General features: G+C 50.7%; 1 protein-coding gene across 2 annotated transcripts in view; it reads left to right on the top strand.

The window, feature by feature from the left end:
* LOC140406132 (uncharacterized) overlaps nt 1–17,500 on the top strand; it is a 430,113-nt gene that overhangs the window by 62,083 nt on the left and 350,530 nt on the right. For both annotated transcript variants that reach the window (XM_072494284.1, XM_072494278.1), the window contains exon 2: nt 16,268–16,329. In XM_072494284.1, coding sequence (XP_072350385.1) covers nt 16,268–16,329 — 62 coding nt within the window. The remainder of the gene's footprint in view (nt 1–16,267; nt 16,330–17,500) is intronic.

Below are 17,500 nucleotides of genomic sequence, written 5' to 3'. Positions count from 1 at the left end.
CGCCTCCCCTCGGGCTCGGTATAAAGGAGGCTGGCTCCGCCTCCCCTCGGGCTCGGTATAAAGGAGGCTGGCTCCGCCTCCCCTCGGGCTCGGTATAAAGATGGCTGGCTCCGCCTCCCCTCGGGCTCGGTATAAAGGTGGCTGGCTCCGCCTCCCCTCGGGCTCGGTATAAAGATGGCTGGCTCCGCCTCCCCTCGGGCTCGGTATAAAGGTGGCTGGTCTCCGCCGCTGCCCCAGTTCGGGATCCGAGGCCAGGAGGCTTTCTGTTTAGTTTATTATTATTTTTTTAATAAATATTTTATTGAAAATTTTTGGTCAACCAACACAGTACATTGTGCATCCTTTACACAATATTATAACAACACAAATAACAATGACCTATTTTATAAACAAAAAATGAATAAATAATAAATAACAAAAATGAAAACTAACCCTAATTGGCAACTGCCTTGTCACAAGTAACACTCTCCAAAAATATAATTTAACAGTCCAATATATAATTATCTGTAGCAACGACCTATACATATTATACCGTATATATTAACAACCCTGAGAGTCCTTCTGGTTCCCTCCCTCCCCCCCCCCCCCCCCCCCCCCCCGCCCCCGATCCTGGGCTGCTGCCTTCTTTTTTCCATTCCGTCTATCTATCTGCGAGGTATTCGACGAACGGTTGCCACCGCCTGGTGAACCCTTGAGCCGACCCCCTTAGGACGAACTTAATCCGCTCTAGCTTTATAAACCCTGCCATGTCATTTATCCAGGTCTCCACACCCGGGGGCTTGGCTTCTTTCCACATTAACAATATCCTGCGCCGGGCTACTAGGGACGCAAAGGCCAAAACATCGGCCTCTCTCGCCTCCTGCACTCCCGGCTCTTGTGCAACCCAAATATAGCCAACCCCCAGCTTGGTTCGACCCGGACCCCCACTACTTTGAAAGCACCTTTGTCACCCCCATCCAAAACCCCTGTAGTGCCGGGCATGACCAAAACATATGGGTATGATTCGCTGGGCTTCTCGAGCACCTCGCACACCTATCCTCCACCCCAAAAAATTTACTGAGCCGTGCTCCAGTCATATGCGCCCTGTGTAATACCTTAAACTGAATCAGGCTTAGCCTGGCACACGAGGACGACGAGTTTACCCTGCTTAGGGCATCTGCCCACAGCCCCTCCTCGATCTCCTGCCCCAGCTCTTCTTCCCATTTCCCTTTTAGTTCATCTACCATAGTCTCCCCTTCGTCCCTCATTTCCCTAAATATATCTGACACCTTACCATCCCCCACCCATGTCTTTGAGATCACTCTGTCCTGCACCTCTTGTGTCGGGAGCTGCGGGAATTCCCTCACCTGTTGCCTCGCAAAAGCCCTCAGTTGCATATACCTGAATGCATTCCCTTGGGGCAACCCATATTTCTCGGTCAGCGCTCCCAGACTCGCGAACTTCCATCCACAAACAGATCTTTCAGTTGCGTTATTCCTGCTCTTTTGCCACCTTCCATATCCCCCATCCATTCCCCCCGGGGCAAACCTATGGTTGTTTCTTATCGGGGGACCCCCCCCAAGGCTCCAGTCTTTCCCCCTATGCCGTCTCCACTGTCCCCAAATCTTCAGTGTAGCCACCACCACCGGGCTTGTGGTGTAGTTCCTCGGTGAGAACGGCAATGGGGCTGTCACCATAGCCTGTAGGCTAGTCCCCCTACAGGACGCCCTCTCTAATCTCTTCCACGCCGCTCCCTCCTCCTCTCCCATCCACTTACTCACCATTGAAATATTAGCGGCCCAATAATACTCACTTAGGCTCTGTAGTGCCAGCCCCCCCCTATCCCTGCTACGCTGTAAGAATCCCTTCCTCACTCTCGGGGTCTTCCCGGCCCACAACAAAAACCCATGATGCTCTTTTCAATCCTTTTTAAAAAAGCCTTCGTGATCACCACCGGGAGGCACTGAAACACAAAGAGGAATCTCGGGAGGACCACCATCTTAACCGCCTGCACACTCCCTGCCAGTGACAGGGATACCATATCCCATCTCTTAAATCCTCCTCCATTTGTTCCACCAACCGCGTTAAATTTAACCTATGCAATGTGCCCAATTCTTGGCTATCTGGATCCCCAGGTAACGAAAGTCCCCTGTTACCTTCCTCAACGGTAGGTCCTCTATTTCTCTACTCTGCTCCCCTGGATACACCACAAACAACTCACTTTTCCCCATGTTCAATTTATACCCTGAAAAATCCCCAAACTCCCCAAGTATCCGCATTATTTCTGGCATCCCCTCCGCCGGGTCCGCCACGTATAGTAGCAAATCGTCCGCATACAAAGATACCCGGTGTTCTTCTCCTCCTCTAAGTACTCCCCTCCACTTCTTGGAACCCCTCAACGCTATCGCCAGGGGCTCAATCGCCAGTGCAAACAATAATGGGGACAGAGGGCATCCCTGCCTTGTCCCTCTATGGAGCCGAAAATATGCAGATCCCCGTCCATTCGTGACCACGCTCGCCATCGGGGCCCTATACAACAGCTGCACCCATCTAACATACCCCTCTCCAAAACTAAATCTCCTCAACACCTCCCACAAATAATCCCACTCCACTCTATCAAATGCTTTCTCGGCATCCATCGCCACTACTATCTCCGTTTCCCCCTCTGGTGGGGCCATCATCATTACCCCTAACAGCCTCTGTATATTCGTGTTCAGCTGTCTCCCCTTCACAAACCCAGTTTGGTCCTCGTGGACCACCTCCGGGACACATTCCTCTATTCTCATTGCCATTACCTTGGCCAGGATCTTGGCATCTACATTTAGGAGGGAAATAGGTCTATAGGACCCGCATTGTAGCGGGTCCTTTTCCTTCTTTAAGATAAGCGATATCGTTGCTTCAGACATAGTCGGGGGCAGTTGTCCCCTTTCCTTTGCCTCATTAAAGGTCCTCGTCAATACCGTGGCGAGCAAGTCCACATATTTTCTATAGAATTCGACTGGGAATCCATCTGGTCCCGGGGCCTTTCCCGCCTGCATGCTCCTAATTCCTTTCACCACTTCTTCTACCTCGATCTGTGCTCCCAGTCCCACCCTTTCCTGCTCTTCCACCTTGGGAAATTCCAGCCGATCCAAGAAGCCCATCATTCTCTCCCTCCCATCCGGGGGTTGAGCTTCATATAATTTTTTATAAAATGTCTTGAACACTCCATTCACTCTCTCCGCTCCCCGCTCCATCTCTCCTTCCTCATCCCTCACTCCCCCTATTTCCCTCGCTGCTCCCCTTTTCCTCAATTGGTGTGCCAGCAACCTGCTCGCCTTCTCCCCATATTCGTACTGTACACCCTGTGCCTTCCTCCATTGTGCCTCTGCAGTGCCCGTAGTCAGCAAGTCAAATTCTACATGTAGCCTTTGCCTTTCCCTGTGCAGTCCTTCCTCCGGTGCTTCCGCATATTGTCTGTCCACCCTCAAAAGTTCTTGCAGCAACCGCTCCCGTTCCTTACTCTCCTGCTTCCCTTTATGTGCCCTTATTGATATCAGCTCTCCTCTAACCACCGCCTTCAACGCCTCCCAGACCACTCCCACCTGGACCTCCCCATTATCATTGAGTTCCAAGTACTTTTCAATGCACCCCCTCACCCTTAGACACACCCCCTCATCTGCCATTAGTCCCATGTCCATTCTCCAGGGTGGGCGCCCTCCTGTTTCCTCCCCTATTTCCAAGTCTACCCAGTGTGGAGTGTGATCCGAAATGGCTATAGCCGTATACTCCGTTCCCCTCACCTTCGGGATCAACGCCCTTCCCAGCACAAAAAAGTCTATTCGCGAGTAGACTTTATGGACATAGGAGTAAAACGAGAACTCCTTACTCCTAGGTCTGCTAAATCTCCACGGGTCTACACCTCCCATCTGGCCCATAAAATCTTTAAGTACCTTGGCTGCTGCCGGCCTCCTTCCAGTCCTGGACTTCGACCTATCCAGCCCTGGTTCCAACACCGTATTAAAATCTCCCCCCATTATCAGCTTTCCCATCTCTAGGTCCGGGATGCGTCCTAGCATCCGCCTCATAAAATTGGCATCATCCCAGTTCGGGGCATATACGTTCACCAAAACCACCGTCTCCCCCTGTAGTTTGCCACTCACCATCACGTATCTGCCCCCGTTATCCGCCACTATAGTCTTTGCCTCGAACATTACCCGCTTCCCCACTAATATAGCCACTCCCCTGTTTTTCGCATCTAGCCCCGAATGGAACACCTGCCCCACCCATCCTTTGCGTAGCCTAACCTGGTCTATCAGTTTCAGGTGCGTTTCCTGTAACATAACCACATCTGCCTTAAGTTTCTTAAGGTGTGCGAGTACCCGTGCCCTCTTTATCGGCTCGTTCAGCCCTCTCACGTTCCACGTGATCAGCCGGGTTGGGGGGCTTCCTACCCCCCCCCCCTTGTCGATTAGCCATCACCTTTTTCCAGCTCCTCACCCGGTTCCCACGCAGCTGTATCTCCCCCAGGCGGTGCCCCCCCGCCCATCCCCTCCCATACCAGCTCCCCCCTCTCCCCAGCAGCAGCAACCCAGTAATTCCCCCCTCCCACCCCCCCCGCTAGATCCCCCGCTAGCGTAATTACTCCCCCCATGTTGCTCCCAGAAGTCAGCGAACTCTGGCCGACCTCGGCTTCCCCCCGTGACCTCGGCTCGCACCGTGCGACGCCCCCTCCTTCCTGCTTCTCTATTCCCGCCATGATTATCATAGCACGGGAACCAAGCCCGCGCTTCTCCCTTGGCCCCGCCCCCAATGGCCAACGCCCCATCTCCTCCACCTCCCCTCCTCCCCCATCACCACCTGTGGAAGAGAGAAAAGTTACCACATCGCAGGATTAGTACATAAAACTCCTCTTTCCCCCCTTTTTAACCCCCCTCTTTGCCCCCCACATTCGCCCCACCACTTTGTTCAAACGTTCTTTTTAATAACCCGCTCATTCCAGTTTTTCTTCCACAACAAAAGTCCACGCTTCATCCGCCGTCTCTAAGTAGTGGTGCCTCCCTCGATATGTGACCCACAGTCTTGCCGGTTGCAGCATTCCAAATTTTATCTTCTTTTTATGAAGCACCGCCTTGACCCGATTAAAGCTCGCCCTCGCCACCTCCGCACTCCAGTCTTGATAAACGCGGATCACCGCGTTCTCCCATTTACTGCTCCGAGTTTTCTTTGCCCATCTAAGGACCATTTCTCTATCCTTAAAACGGAGGAATCTCACCACTATGGCTCTGGGAATTTCTCCTGCTCTCGGTCCTCGCGCCATCACTCGGTATGCTCCCTCCACCTCCAACGGACCCGCCGGGGCCTCCGCTCCCATTAACGAGTGCAGCATCGTGCTCACATATGCCCCGACGTCCGCTCCCTCCACACCTTCAGGAAGACCAAGAATCCTCAGGTTGTTCCTCCTTGCGTTGTTCTCCAGTGCCTCCAACCTTTCCACACATCGTTTCTGATGTGCCTCATGCGTCTCCGTCTTCACCACCAGGCCCTGTATGTCATCCTCATTCTTGGCTGCCTTTGCCTTCACGACCCGAAGCTCCCGCTCCTGGGTCTTTTGTTCCTCCTTTAGCCCTTCGATCGCCTGTAGTATCGGGGCCAACAGCTCTTTATTCATTTCCTTCTTGAGCTCTTCCACACAGCATTTCAAGAACTCTTGTTGTTCAGGGCCCCATGTTAAACTGCCACCTTCCGACGCCATCTTGGTTTTTGCTTGCCTTCCTTGCCGCTGTTCTAAAGGATCCACTGCAATCCGGCCACTTTCTCCTCCTTTTTTCATCCGTATCCAGGGGGGATTCCCTTCTGGTTTACCGCACAGTGTTTTTAGCCGTCAAAATTGCCGTTGGGGCTCCTATCAAGAGCCCAAAAGTCCGTTTCACCGGGAGCTGCCGAAACGTGCGACTCAGCTGGTCATCGCCGCACCCGGAAGTCGTTTAGTTTATTAAAGCCTCAGTTCCGTTCACTGCTCGTCTCGTATTCATCAATGGCACGTCACTCTCTCTCTCTCTCTGTCTCTCTCTCTCGCTCTCTCTCTGTCTTTCTCTCTCGCTCTCTCACTCTCTGTCGCTCTCTCGCTCTCAGTCCCTCTCTCTCAGCCACTCTTTCTCAGTCTCTCTCTCTGTCTCTCTCTCTCAGTCCCCTTCCCTTTCTATCTCTCTCCAGGCCCAGGCAAGAGCTGAGAGCCAATGAGGAGATGAATTCTCAGAACTCGCAAAAACACATACTGTTTAACCTTCTCACTTATAAAAGCATCTGGATATAAACGTGTGCACATAGGACAAGTCTGCCTCTCCTGTTACCTGCTGTTGGTGTCTCACGCACACACACACACATAAAACCGGTTTGTTACAAGAACTTCTGAGCACGATTGAAAAAAAGTAAATTTAGAGTATCCAATTATTTTTTTCCAATTAAGGGGCAATTTAGTGTGGCCAATCCACCTACCCTGCACATCTTTGGACTGTGGGGCGAAGCCCACGTAGACACGGGGAGAATGTGCAAACTCCACACGGACAGTGGACAGTGAGGAGGAAGCATTTTTCACAGAGGGTGCTGGATTTGTGGAACTCCCTGCACCATAGAGCGATGGAATCTGAGTCATTAAATGATTTCAAGAAGGTGATAGATATATTTCTGATTTAAAAAACGGGTTAAAGGGATATGGGGAACAGGCAGGGAGGTGGATTTGAGACCAGGAGGAGATCAGCCAGGATCTGATTGGACGGCGGTGCGGGCTCGAGGGCTGAATTGCTGCCGTCTGCTCCTAGTTCCTGTGGGTGTTTCAGAAATCGAGGCCAGTGCCAGATGCTGCACAAGATTCACAAACAGAGGTCATTTATTAACCTGTCAGGAAACACATTTTTCACTATGTCCCTGCAGCCTGATTAATAAGAAATACACAACAACATCATCAAATGTCCCTGTTTTGTCATGTGACTTTGAGAGACAAACGTGCATCGATTGACCTGCATTGGAAATGTGGATGAAAAGCTGATGAACTGCAGCATGTCAGCAGACAGGATTGTTACCAAGCTTGGTGACTAATCCGTCCCGGGAAAGGTGACCGGGCAGAGACAAGGTGGTACACGGGGTTGGAGGATGCCAGAAGATTGAAGCTAATTGTGATTGTCAAGTATAAACCCTTCCCAAAGGAGAAACTTCCTAAAGACATTGTCATCCAGGTGTCACGATATGCACTCATGCACATAATGAGATACAGACAGGCAGTGACAGACACCCAGTACAGCCAATCAACACACAGGACAGAACACAACCAATCACCAGGCAGAACACTAGAAGGTGGTTTCCCACTATAAAACACACGAGGCATCAACACTCTGTCTCTTTCCACTGGTGACAACTGTACTGACAGTCAGGGTGTATATATCAGTTAGCACCTTCTACACGTGGCTCAGAGTTAGTCTGGTCTAGTTAGTTATAGTAAGCACGCTTAGATTAGTCGAGTGTCAAACCCACAGTGAACTGTGTGCTCTGCTTAATGCTTAACAAGTTCAATAAAGCGAATTGAACCAACATCAAAGTTTGGAGTCTACTTTCAAGTACAACTGCATCCAGTTGCAGTCCGTGTTACCCCAGGATGATTATTCGGGGTGTGTTTGGATCTCACTTTGCTGATACTGCAGTGTTGAAGTGAGATTAGCCAATATCGACACAGCAGTTATCCCTGGGGATTTTCTGAGGGCTGTTCTGCCCCTTTATGTGTCTATAAATAAGCCTGTCAAGGACAATGTCTAAAATATGTGGACCACTGGATGTTGGGAGGATGTTGAAAGCGTCACTGAAGGTGGGAATAACGTGAGCAACATTGCCCCAATGGGCCAGAGACATGTGAAACGCGACAGCGTTCACGACGGCGGGGACACTTAGTCCCGCGATCGGAGAATCGCCCCCAATGAGACCAACATTGCCCCAATGGGCCAGAGACATGTGAAATTAACTTGATTCCATCATTGACACAAAATCATTCCCAAATTGTGGAATATTGAATGTACCTGACAGTACTGAGGACAACTACTGATGGACATTATGCCAAAGTTACTGATCCTACCGACGCTGATGATGAGGAAGATCCATAAGATATACAAACAGGAAGACTAATCGAGAGGTGATTCAGTTGGTGATCAGAATGATTTTGAAGGATTTCAACGTTAACTCATTTTGATTTATATTATGTTGGATGAAATACATATAATTTGTAATGTTATAGAATAAATAAATGTTAAAGAATTAATACAAATTCTTTAGAGTTGTTGGTTTTACTTTATTCCATTGCGACAATTCTTATTGGACCCAAGTCAAGTACATACACCAACCCCCAAAAGTATTACCTGTGTAATAGTTAACGCCGTGACCTGCAGCTTAATAAATTGGTCTCAAAAGGTTAGAGTATCTCCAAATTCTTGTCGTGTTGACACTGGGGGGTCTTTAACTCGGGGGGGGGGGGGGGGGGGCATCTTAAATCTAGACAGGCCGATCAGGAATGAAGTCAGGAATTCTTCACAACGGAAATCTGGAATTCTCTCTGACAGCCTGTTGCGACAGACTCCAAGACAATGATTTATATTTCTGTTGAGTAAAGGAATCAACACCAATGCAGCTAAGGTGGGTGAATGGAGATGAGGTGCAGATTACCTGTAAAGGGCCCAGCAGCCTTGAGGGGCCGAATGGCCTCCTCCTCTCCCTAATGTTGCTTCTAAGATGTCCTGTTTTGGGAACCTGGTTAAAATTGGGATGAGAATGGGGTCCACGAGTGGCTCGAACTGCCCACTTGCTCAGATTGAACCCCCCTGAGTGTCGGAAGGGAAATTCTCCAGGTGGTCTCAGAGTTGGGCTGTTATTTTATACACACTCTCCAGCTCAGCGGTGGGCACCCTGCCGCCCCGGGGGCCATATACAGCCCATCAGGGTCCAGAGCGCAGCCAACGAGACACTTTGTTGACCGTTGCCCACGTGTGGGTCTGCCACATTCCACTGGTTCCCTTCGGGTAATAAAGCGAGGGTGAGTGAAGCGAGGGTGAGTGAAGCGAGGGTGAGTGGAGCGAGGGTGAGTGAAGCGAGGGTGAGTGAAGCGAGGGTGAGTGAAGCGAGGGTGAGTGGAGCGAGGGTGAGAGAAGCGAGGGTGAGTGAAGCGAGGGTGAGTGAAGCGAGGGTGAGTGAAGCGAGGGTGAGGGAAGCGAGGGTGAGTGAAGCGAGGGTGAGTGAAGCGAGGGTGAGTGAAGCGAGGGTGAGTGGAGCGAGGGTGAGTGAAGCGAGGGTGAGTGAAGCGAGGGTGAGTGAAGCGAGGGTGAGTGAAGCGAGGGTGAGGGAAGCGAGGGTGAGGGAAGCGAGGGTGAGTGAAGCGAGGGTGAGGGAAGCGAGGGTGAGGGAAGCGAGGGTGAGTGAAGCGAGGGTGGGAGAAGCGAGGGTGAGTGAAGCGAAGGTGAGTGGAGCTAGGGTGAGTGCAGCGAGGGTGAGTGAAGCGAGGGTGAGTGGAGCGAGGGTGAGTGAAGCGAGGGTGAGAGAAGCGAGGGTGAGTGAAGCGAGGGTGAGTGAAGCGAGGGTGAGTGAAGCGAGTGTGAGTGAAGCGAGGGTGAGAGAAGCGAGGGTGAGTGAAGCGAGGGTGAGTGAAGCGAGGGTGAGTGGAGCGAGGGTGAGGGAAGCGAGGGTGAGAGAAGCGAGGGTGAGTGAAGCGAGGGTGAGGGAAGCGAGGGTGAGGGAAGTGAGGGTGAGAGAAGCGAGGGTGAGTGAAGCGAGGGTGAGTGGAGCGAGGGTGAGTGGAGCGAGGGTGAGTGAAGCGAGGGTGAGGGAAGCGAGGGTGAGGGAAGCGAGGGTGTGTGAAGCGAGGGTGAGTGAAGCGAGGGTGAGTGGAGCTAGGGTGAGTGCAGCGAGGGTGAGTGAAGTGAGGGTGAGTGAAGCGAGGGTGAGGGAAGCGAGGGTGAGTGAAGCGAGGGTGAGTGAAGCGAGGGTGAGAGAAGCGAGGGTGAGTGAAGCGAGGGTGAGTGAAGCGAGGGTGAGAGAAGCGAGGGTGAGTGAAGCGAGGGTGAGTGGAGCGAGGGTGAGTGGAGCGAGGGTGAGGGAAGCGAGGGTGAGGGAAGCGAGGGTGAGAGAAGCGAGGGTGAGTGAAGCGAGGGTGAGTGGAGCGAGGGTGAGTGGAGCGAGGGTGAGTGAAGCGAGGGTGAGAGAAGCGAGGGTGAGTGAAGCGAGGGTGAGTGGAGCGAGGGTGAGTGGAGCGAGGGTGAGTGAAGCGAGGGTGAGAGAAGCGAGGGTGGGTGAAGCGAGGGTGAGAGAAGCGAGGGTGAGTGAAGCAGCGTGAGTGAAGCGAGGGTGAGTGGAGCGAGGGTGAGTGGAGCGAGGGTGAGTGAAGCGAGGGTGAGAGAAGCGAGGGTGAGTGGAGCGAGGGTGAGTGGAGCTAGGGTGAGAGGAGCGATGGTGAGTGGAGCGAGGGTGAGTGAAGCGAGGGTGAGAGGAGCGAGGGTGAGTGAAGCGAGGGTGAGTGAAGCGAGGGTGAGTGGAGCGAGGGTGAGTGAAGCGAGGGTGAGTGGAGCGAGGGTGAGAGAAGCGAGGGTGAGTGGAGCGAGGGTGAGTGAAGCGAGGGTGAGAGGAGCGAGGGTGAGTGAAGCGAGGGTGAGTGGAGCGAGGGTGAGTGAAGCGAGGGTGAGTGGAGCGAGGGTGAGTGAAGCGAGGGTGAGTGGAGTGAGGGTGAGTGAAGCGAGGGTGAGTGAAGCAGCGTGAGTGAAGCGAGGGGGAGTGGAGCGAGGGTGAGTGGAGCGAGGGTGAGTGAAGCGAGGGTGAGAGAAGCAAGGGTGAGTGGAGCGAGGGTGAGTGGAGCGAGGGTGAGTGGAGCGAGGGTGAGTGAAGCGATGGTGAGTGGAGCGAGGGTGAGTGAAGCGAGGGTGAGAGGAGCGAGGGTGAGTGAAGCGAGGGTGAGAGGAGCGAGGGTGAGTGAAGCGAGGGTGAGTGGAGCGAGGGTGAGTGGAGCGAGGGTGAGTGAAGCGAGGGTGAGTGGAGTGAGGGTGAGTGAAGCGAGGAGCGTGCTGATCGCTCACGACACTGAGAGACGTGCGCTCCCTCTGTGTCCACAGTGTAAATATTTAATTTGTTTTTGCTATTTGAAGTTGTTGACAGTTCTGTTGATATATAAATGATCAAGAAGGGGAGTAGAGATAACCCCGGTAACTATAGACCAGTGAGCCTTACTTCTGTTGTGGGCAAAGTCTTGGAAAGGTTTATAAGAGATAGGATGTACAATCATCTGGAAAGGAATAATTTAATTAGAGATAGTCAACACGGTTTTGTGAAGGGTAGGTCGTGCCTCACAAACCCTATTGAGTTCTTTGAGAAGGTGACCAAACAGGTGGATGAGGGTAAAGCAGTTGATGTGTATATGGATTTCAGTAAGGCGTTTGATAAGGTTCCCCACGGTTGGCTACTGCAGAAAATACGGAGGCTGCGGATTGAGGGTGATTTAGCTGTTTGGATCAGAAATTGGCTAGCTGGAAGAAGACAAAGGGTGGTGGTTGATGGGAAATGTTCAGACTGGAGTCCAGTTACTAGTGGAGTACCACAAGGATCTGTTTTGGGGCCACTGCTGTTTGTCATTTTTATAAATGACCTGGGCGAGGACGTAGAAGGATGGGTGAGTAAATTTGCAGATGACACTAAAGTCGGTGGAGTTGTGGACAGTGCGGAAGGATGTTGCAGGTTACAGAGGGACATTGATGAGCTGCAGAGCTGGGCTGAGAGGTGGCAAATGGAGTTTAATGCAGAAAAGTGTGAGGTGATTCATTTTGGAAGGAATAACAGGAAGACAGAGTACTGGGCTAATGGTAAGACTCTTGGCAGTGTGGATGAGCAGAGAGATCTCGGTGTCCAGGTACATAGATCCCTGAAAGTTGCCACCCAGGTTGAGAGGGTTGTTAAGAAGGCGTACGGTGTGTCAGCTTTTATTGGTAGAGTGTCTGAGTTTCGGAGCCATGAGGTAATGTTGCAGCTGTACAAAACTCTGGTGCGGCCGCATTTGGAGTATTGCGTGAAATTCTGGTCGCCGCATTATAGGAAGGATGTGGAAGCATTGGAAAGGGTGCAGAGGAGATTTACCAGAATGTTGTCTGGTATGGAGGGAAGATCTTATGAGGAAAGGCTGAGGGACTTGAGGCTGTTTTCGTTAGAGAGAAGAAGGTTAAGAGGTGACTTAATTGAGGCATACAAGATGATCAGAGGATTGGATAGGGTGGACAGTGAGAGCCTTCTTCCTCAGATGGTGATGAGGTGTTATAGCTTTAAATTGAGGGGAGATAGATAAACGACAGATGTCAGAGGTAGGTTCTTTACTCAGAGAGTAGTAAGGGCGTGGAATGTCCTGCCTGCAACAGTAGTGGACTTGCCAACACTAAGGGCATTTAAATGGTCATCGGATAGACATATGGATGATAAGGGAATAGTGTAGATGGGCTTTAGAGTGGTTTCACAGGTCGGCGCAACATCGAGGGCCGAAGGGCCTGTACTGCGCTGTAATGTTCCATGTTCTATGTTCTATTACGCATTTTCTATAACTCGTTATGAAATATTCGACGTGTATTGTGTATTAAATGTGTTCAATCTCATTCCTGGGAACTTTGTTAGTGGACAAGCCCCGATCCTACGCCCCGCTGAGATGAAGGAGGGCCAATCAGGTGACCCACTCACTAGCCCATGTTGCCGATCGCTGCTCTGGCAGGAATAACTAAATATCCCAAGCAGCAGGAGGCTGAGCTGATCTCCCTCTCGTCAACCCAGTGGCCCTGAGGCTAACTGTAATACGCTGCTGCCCTTGCTGATGTGGAGCTAGGCCTATATTCGGAAATTGACATCGAATCATACGGCAGGGGAGGAAACCCTTCTGCTCAGCATATCTGCGCTGTCCCTCTGAACGAACGTGCGGCAGTCACGCTGGACCGTGACAGGTTTGGGAGGAATGAGTGATTTTGAAGATCTCTGGCACTGAGGGTTTCACTCACTTTGTGTCTGGGTCTATTACGCGCTCGCTCATAGAGATTGATCACCGTGATTAGTCAATAACTCCGTTATTTGTGAATCTTTGAGTTGTCAGAATGTAGAAGATGAATTGGATAGACATTGATCTTTCATCGTCTAACAATTCTGATCTTCTCAGTGATTTACAAAATAATGGCAGGCCAATTTACACAGAAAATTAAAACCTAATTGTGGTTTGACTTGACCCGGGGCAGCACGGTAGCCTTGTGGATAGCACAATTGCTTCACAGCTCCAGCGTCCCAGGTTCGATTCCCGGCTTGGGTCACTGTCTGTGCGGAGTCTGCACATCCTCCCCGTGTGTGCGTGGGTTTCCTCCGGGTGCTCCGGTTTCCTCCCACAGTCCAAAGATGTGTGGGTTAGGTGGATTGGCCATGATAAATTGCCCTTAGTGTCCAAAATTGCCCTTAGTGTTGGGTGGGGTTACTGGGTTATGGGGATAGGGTGGAGGTGTGGGCTTGGGTAGGGTGCTCTTTCCAAGAGCCGGTGTAGACTCGATGGGCCGAATGGCCTCCTTCTGCATTGTAAATTCTATGATTCTATGATAATAGCTTTATACCATTGTGAAGGAAGAGAATACATCATTTTCTGCATGAATTGTCATTGCTCACACTCTAATCATACTGGACTATTTGCGGGCTGTGGTCAGTGTCTGTTGCAGACATCACTGGGCAGGCCCAGCCCACAATGCACGATAGTTTAGCAAAGGCTAACTCTGCCCCGACAGTGAAGACTCCAATATGGGAACCATCATTTCCAATCTTCACGGTGGAATTTATTTTTTGAGGGGACACAGTTGGACATTTAGCCAATGGCATCACTTGAGCATCAGTAGAAATTAGTTCAAAGTGTCTCGAGTGAAGTTTGGAGAGAATGACTGATGGGGATATGTCTGCCAGTGTTAAAGATGTGAATCTGGTGACAAACTTCTTCCAGTATCACCAGGGTATGTCTGTCTGTGTCTCATCACCACCTTACACTGAGGAGACCCTGTCTGAGTCTAAATGTGCGTGTTCACGTGTGTTCCTGTAGGGTAGTTAGGATGAACCTGACAAATTTGTCATTCTTGACTAAGTGCAATGCCTAATTGCAGCAATTCAAACCACTCATTAACTCACTGATTCAGAGCATTCGGCCCCTTGTGTGTCCTGGTGACAATGTTGCATTGGGGTTGGATCACTGTTTGATACAAGGGTCTGTGCACCATTGAGGTTGGATCACTAATTGATACGAGGATCTGTGCACCATTTAACACAATTAATTCAGTTAAAGAATGGGTTGTATGCGAGTGTGTATGTGTGTGAGTGTGTGAATGAGTGAGTGTGTGATAGAAAGAGAGTGTGTGTGTGTGTGTGCGAGTGAGTGTGTGAATGAGTGAGTGTGTGTGTGTGAGCGAGTGTATGTGTGAGAGAGTGTGTGTGAGAGTATGTGTGTATGAGTGAGAGTGTGTGTGAGAGTGTTTGTGTGGGTGTTTGTGAGAGTGTGCGTGAGTGAGTGTGTGTGAGAAGTGAGTGTGCTTGTGTGTGAGATAGTGCGTGTGTGCATCTGTGAGTGAGAGTGTGTGTGTGCGTGTGTGAGTGAGTGTGTGAGTGAGTGTGTGCATGTGTGAGTGAGTGAGTGTGTGGGAGTGCGTGTGTGTGAGTGAGTGTGTGAGAGTGTGCGTGAGTGAGTGTGTGTGAGAAGTGAGTGTGCTTGTGTGTGAGATAGTGCGTGTGTGCGTCTGTGAGTGAGAGTGTGTGTGTGTGTGTGAGTGAGTGTGTGAGTGAGTGTGTGCATGTGTGAGTGAGTGAGTGTGTGGGAGTGCGTGTGTGTGAGTGAGTGTGTGAGAGTGTGCGTGAGTGAGTGTGTGAGAGAAGTGAGTGTGCTTGTGTGTGAGATAGTGCGTGTGTGCGTCTGTGAGTGAGAGTGTGTGTGTGTGTGAGAGTGTGTGAGTGAGTGTGTGAGTGAGTGTGTGCATGTGTGAGTGAGTGAGTGTGTGTGAGTGAGAGAGTGTGTGAGAGTGAGTGAGTGTGTGTGAGTGAGAGAGTGTGTGAGAGTGAGTGAGTGAGTGAGTGTGAGTGTGTGAGTGTGTGTGAGAGTGTGTGAGAGTGAGTGAGTGTGTGTGAGAGTGAGAGAGTATGTTAGAGCGAGAGAGTATGTGAGTGAGAGTGTGAGTGAGTGAGTGTGTGTGAGTGTGTGTGAGTGAGAGCGTGTGAGTGTGTGTGTAAGTGTGTGTGTGTGAGTGAAAGTGTGTGTGTGTGTGAGTGAGTGAGTGTGTGTGAGTGTGTGTGTGAGTGAGAGTGTGTGAGTGTGTGAGTGAGAGTGTGTGAGTGAGTGAGTGTGTGTGAGAGTGAATGTGCGCGTGTGTGTGTGAGAGTGAATGTGCGCGTGTGTGAGTGAGAGTGCGTGTGTGTAAGTGTGTGTGTGAGTGAGTGTGTGTGAGAGTGTGTGTGTGAGTGAGAGTGTGTGAGTGTGTGAGAGTGAATGTGTGTGTGAGCGCGTGTGTGTGAGTGAGAGTGCGTGTGTGTAAGTGTGTGTGTGTGTGAGTGAAAGTGTGTGAGTGTGTGTGAGTGAATGAGTGTGCGTGAGAGTGTGAGTGTGTGTGAGTGAGTGAGTGAGTGTGGGAGTATGCGTGAGTGAGAGTGTGTGAGGGAGAGTGTGAGAGTGTGTGTGTGTATGCGTGTGTATAAGTGTGTGTGAATGTGTGTGTGTGAGTGAGTGAGTGTGTGTGAGAGTGAATGTGTGTGTGTGAGCGCGCGTGTGTGAGTGAGAGTGCGTGTGTGTGTGAGTGAGTGTGTGTGAGAGTGTGTGTGTGTGAGAGTGAGTGTGTGTGTGTGAGAGTGCGCATATGTGGTGACTGAGAGTGCGTGTGAGTGTGTGAGTGAGGGGGTGAGTGAGTGTGTGAGAGTGTGTGTGTGTGTGAGTGTGCATGTGTGTGAGAGTGAGTGTGAGTGAGAGTGAGTGTGTGAGAGTGTGTGTGTGTGCGAGAGTGTCTGTGAGTGTGTGTGTATGTGTGTGTGTGAGTGTCTGTGTATGTGTGTGTGAGTGAGTGCATGTGTGTGTGTGTGTGTGTGTGAGAGTGAGTGTGTGTGAGTGAGAGTGTGAGAGTGCGTGTGAGTGTGAGTGAGAGTGCGTGTGTATAAGTGTGTGTCGAAGCTCAGATAGGCTCAGTAAGTTCCTGCTACGAGCTCACTGTGGTGTAAGAACCAATTCTGTTTCTAAGGCTGCACATATTTTACATTACAGCTGAACAGGAGCAGGTTCAGAAGCGGACTTTCACAAACTGGGTTAACGCACAGCTAGCAAAGGTAAGAAAGAAGGATCACAGCCTGTGTCTGCTGCCTTTCTATAGCACCTTCACAACCTCAGGACCTTCCAGAGCCACCCACAGCCAAAGAGCAGTTTTGAAGAGTAATGTCTGTTGTAAGATAGCGGCAGTTTGCACACCGCAGCATCTCGGACAGAAGCAGAGCAGCTTGGCTGTAATCTGCAAAAATGATCAAAGGTGAAAGGCAGGAGGACAGAAGAGTCGGTAAAGCAACAGTCTTCTGTACTTTATTAATGGGCGCATAGACAAGGAAGTTATGCTGAACTTGGATAAGGCACAAGTTTGGCCTCGGCTGGAGTATGGTGCTCAGTTGTGGGCTTTAGCAAGGATGTGGAGGCATTGGAGAGAGTGCAGAAAAAATTCACAAGGATGGTTCCAGGGATGAAGCACGTCAGTTATGCAGATAGATTGGAGAAACTTGGACTCTTTTCCTCAGAAAAAAGGTTGAGAGGAGATTTGATAGAGATGTTCAAAATCACAGTGGTCTGGACGTTTGATCGGGGGGGAAACTGTTCCCGCTCGAGAAAGGATCGAGAACGAGAGGGAACAGATTGAAAATATTTAGTAAATGAAGTAAAAGTGACATGATGGAAAACTTTTTCATACACCGTGCGGTTAGGGTTTGGGACGCACTGTCTGACAGCGTGGTGGAGGCAGGTTTAATCGAGGTTTTCTAAAGGGAATGAGACTGTTATGAGAAAAGGAGGGATGTGCAGGGTTACGGGGAGAATGGCACTGCGTGAATTGCTCATTCAGAGAGCTGGTGCACACAGGATGGGCCGAATGGCTTCCGTCAGCACTGTAACCATTCTGTGATCCCACAAATAGCAACATGACAATGACCAAGTCATCCACTTCAGTGTCATTGGTTGACTGATAAACATTGGCTCCAGATACCAGGGAGAACCAATCTCCCAAATAGTATAATGGGGTCGTTTGTCTTCACCTGAAAGGTTTAATATCTCACCTGTAAGGTGGCACCTCCTCGAGCGCAGTCCACAGTGAATACTGTGTGATGATATGTGTGGTGTAAGGAGTGTAAATGGTTAACAAGGTGATGTTCGTGTATCTCAACACTAGGTGGCACCATAGAGCAGTCATATAAATATACTGCGCGGAATTCTCCGCCCCGCCACATTTCTACCCCGACC

The sequence above is a fragment of the Scyliorhinus torazame genome, chromosome 2 (assembly GCF_047496885.1).
Source record: "Scyliorhinus torazame isolate Kashiwa2021f chromosome 2, sScyTor2.1, whole genome shotgun sequence".
In the NCBI taxonomy this organism is placed as follows: domain Eukaryota; kingdom Metazoa; phylum Chordata; class Chondrichthyes; order Carcharhiniformes; family Scyliorhinidae; genus Scyliorhinus; species Scyliorhinus torazame.
Note: the sequence above shows the minus strand (reverse complement) of the source record. Positions and strands in the feature narration are given on the sequence as shown.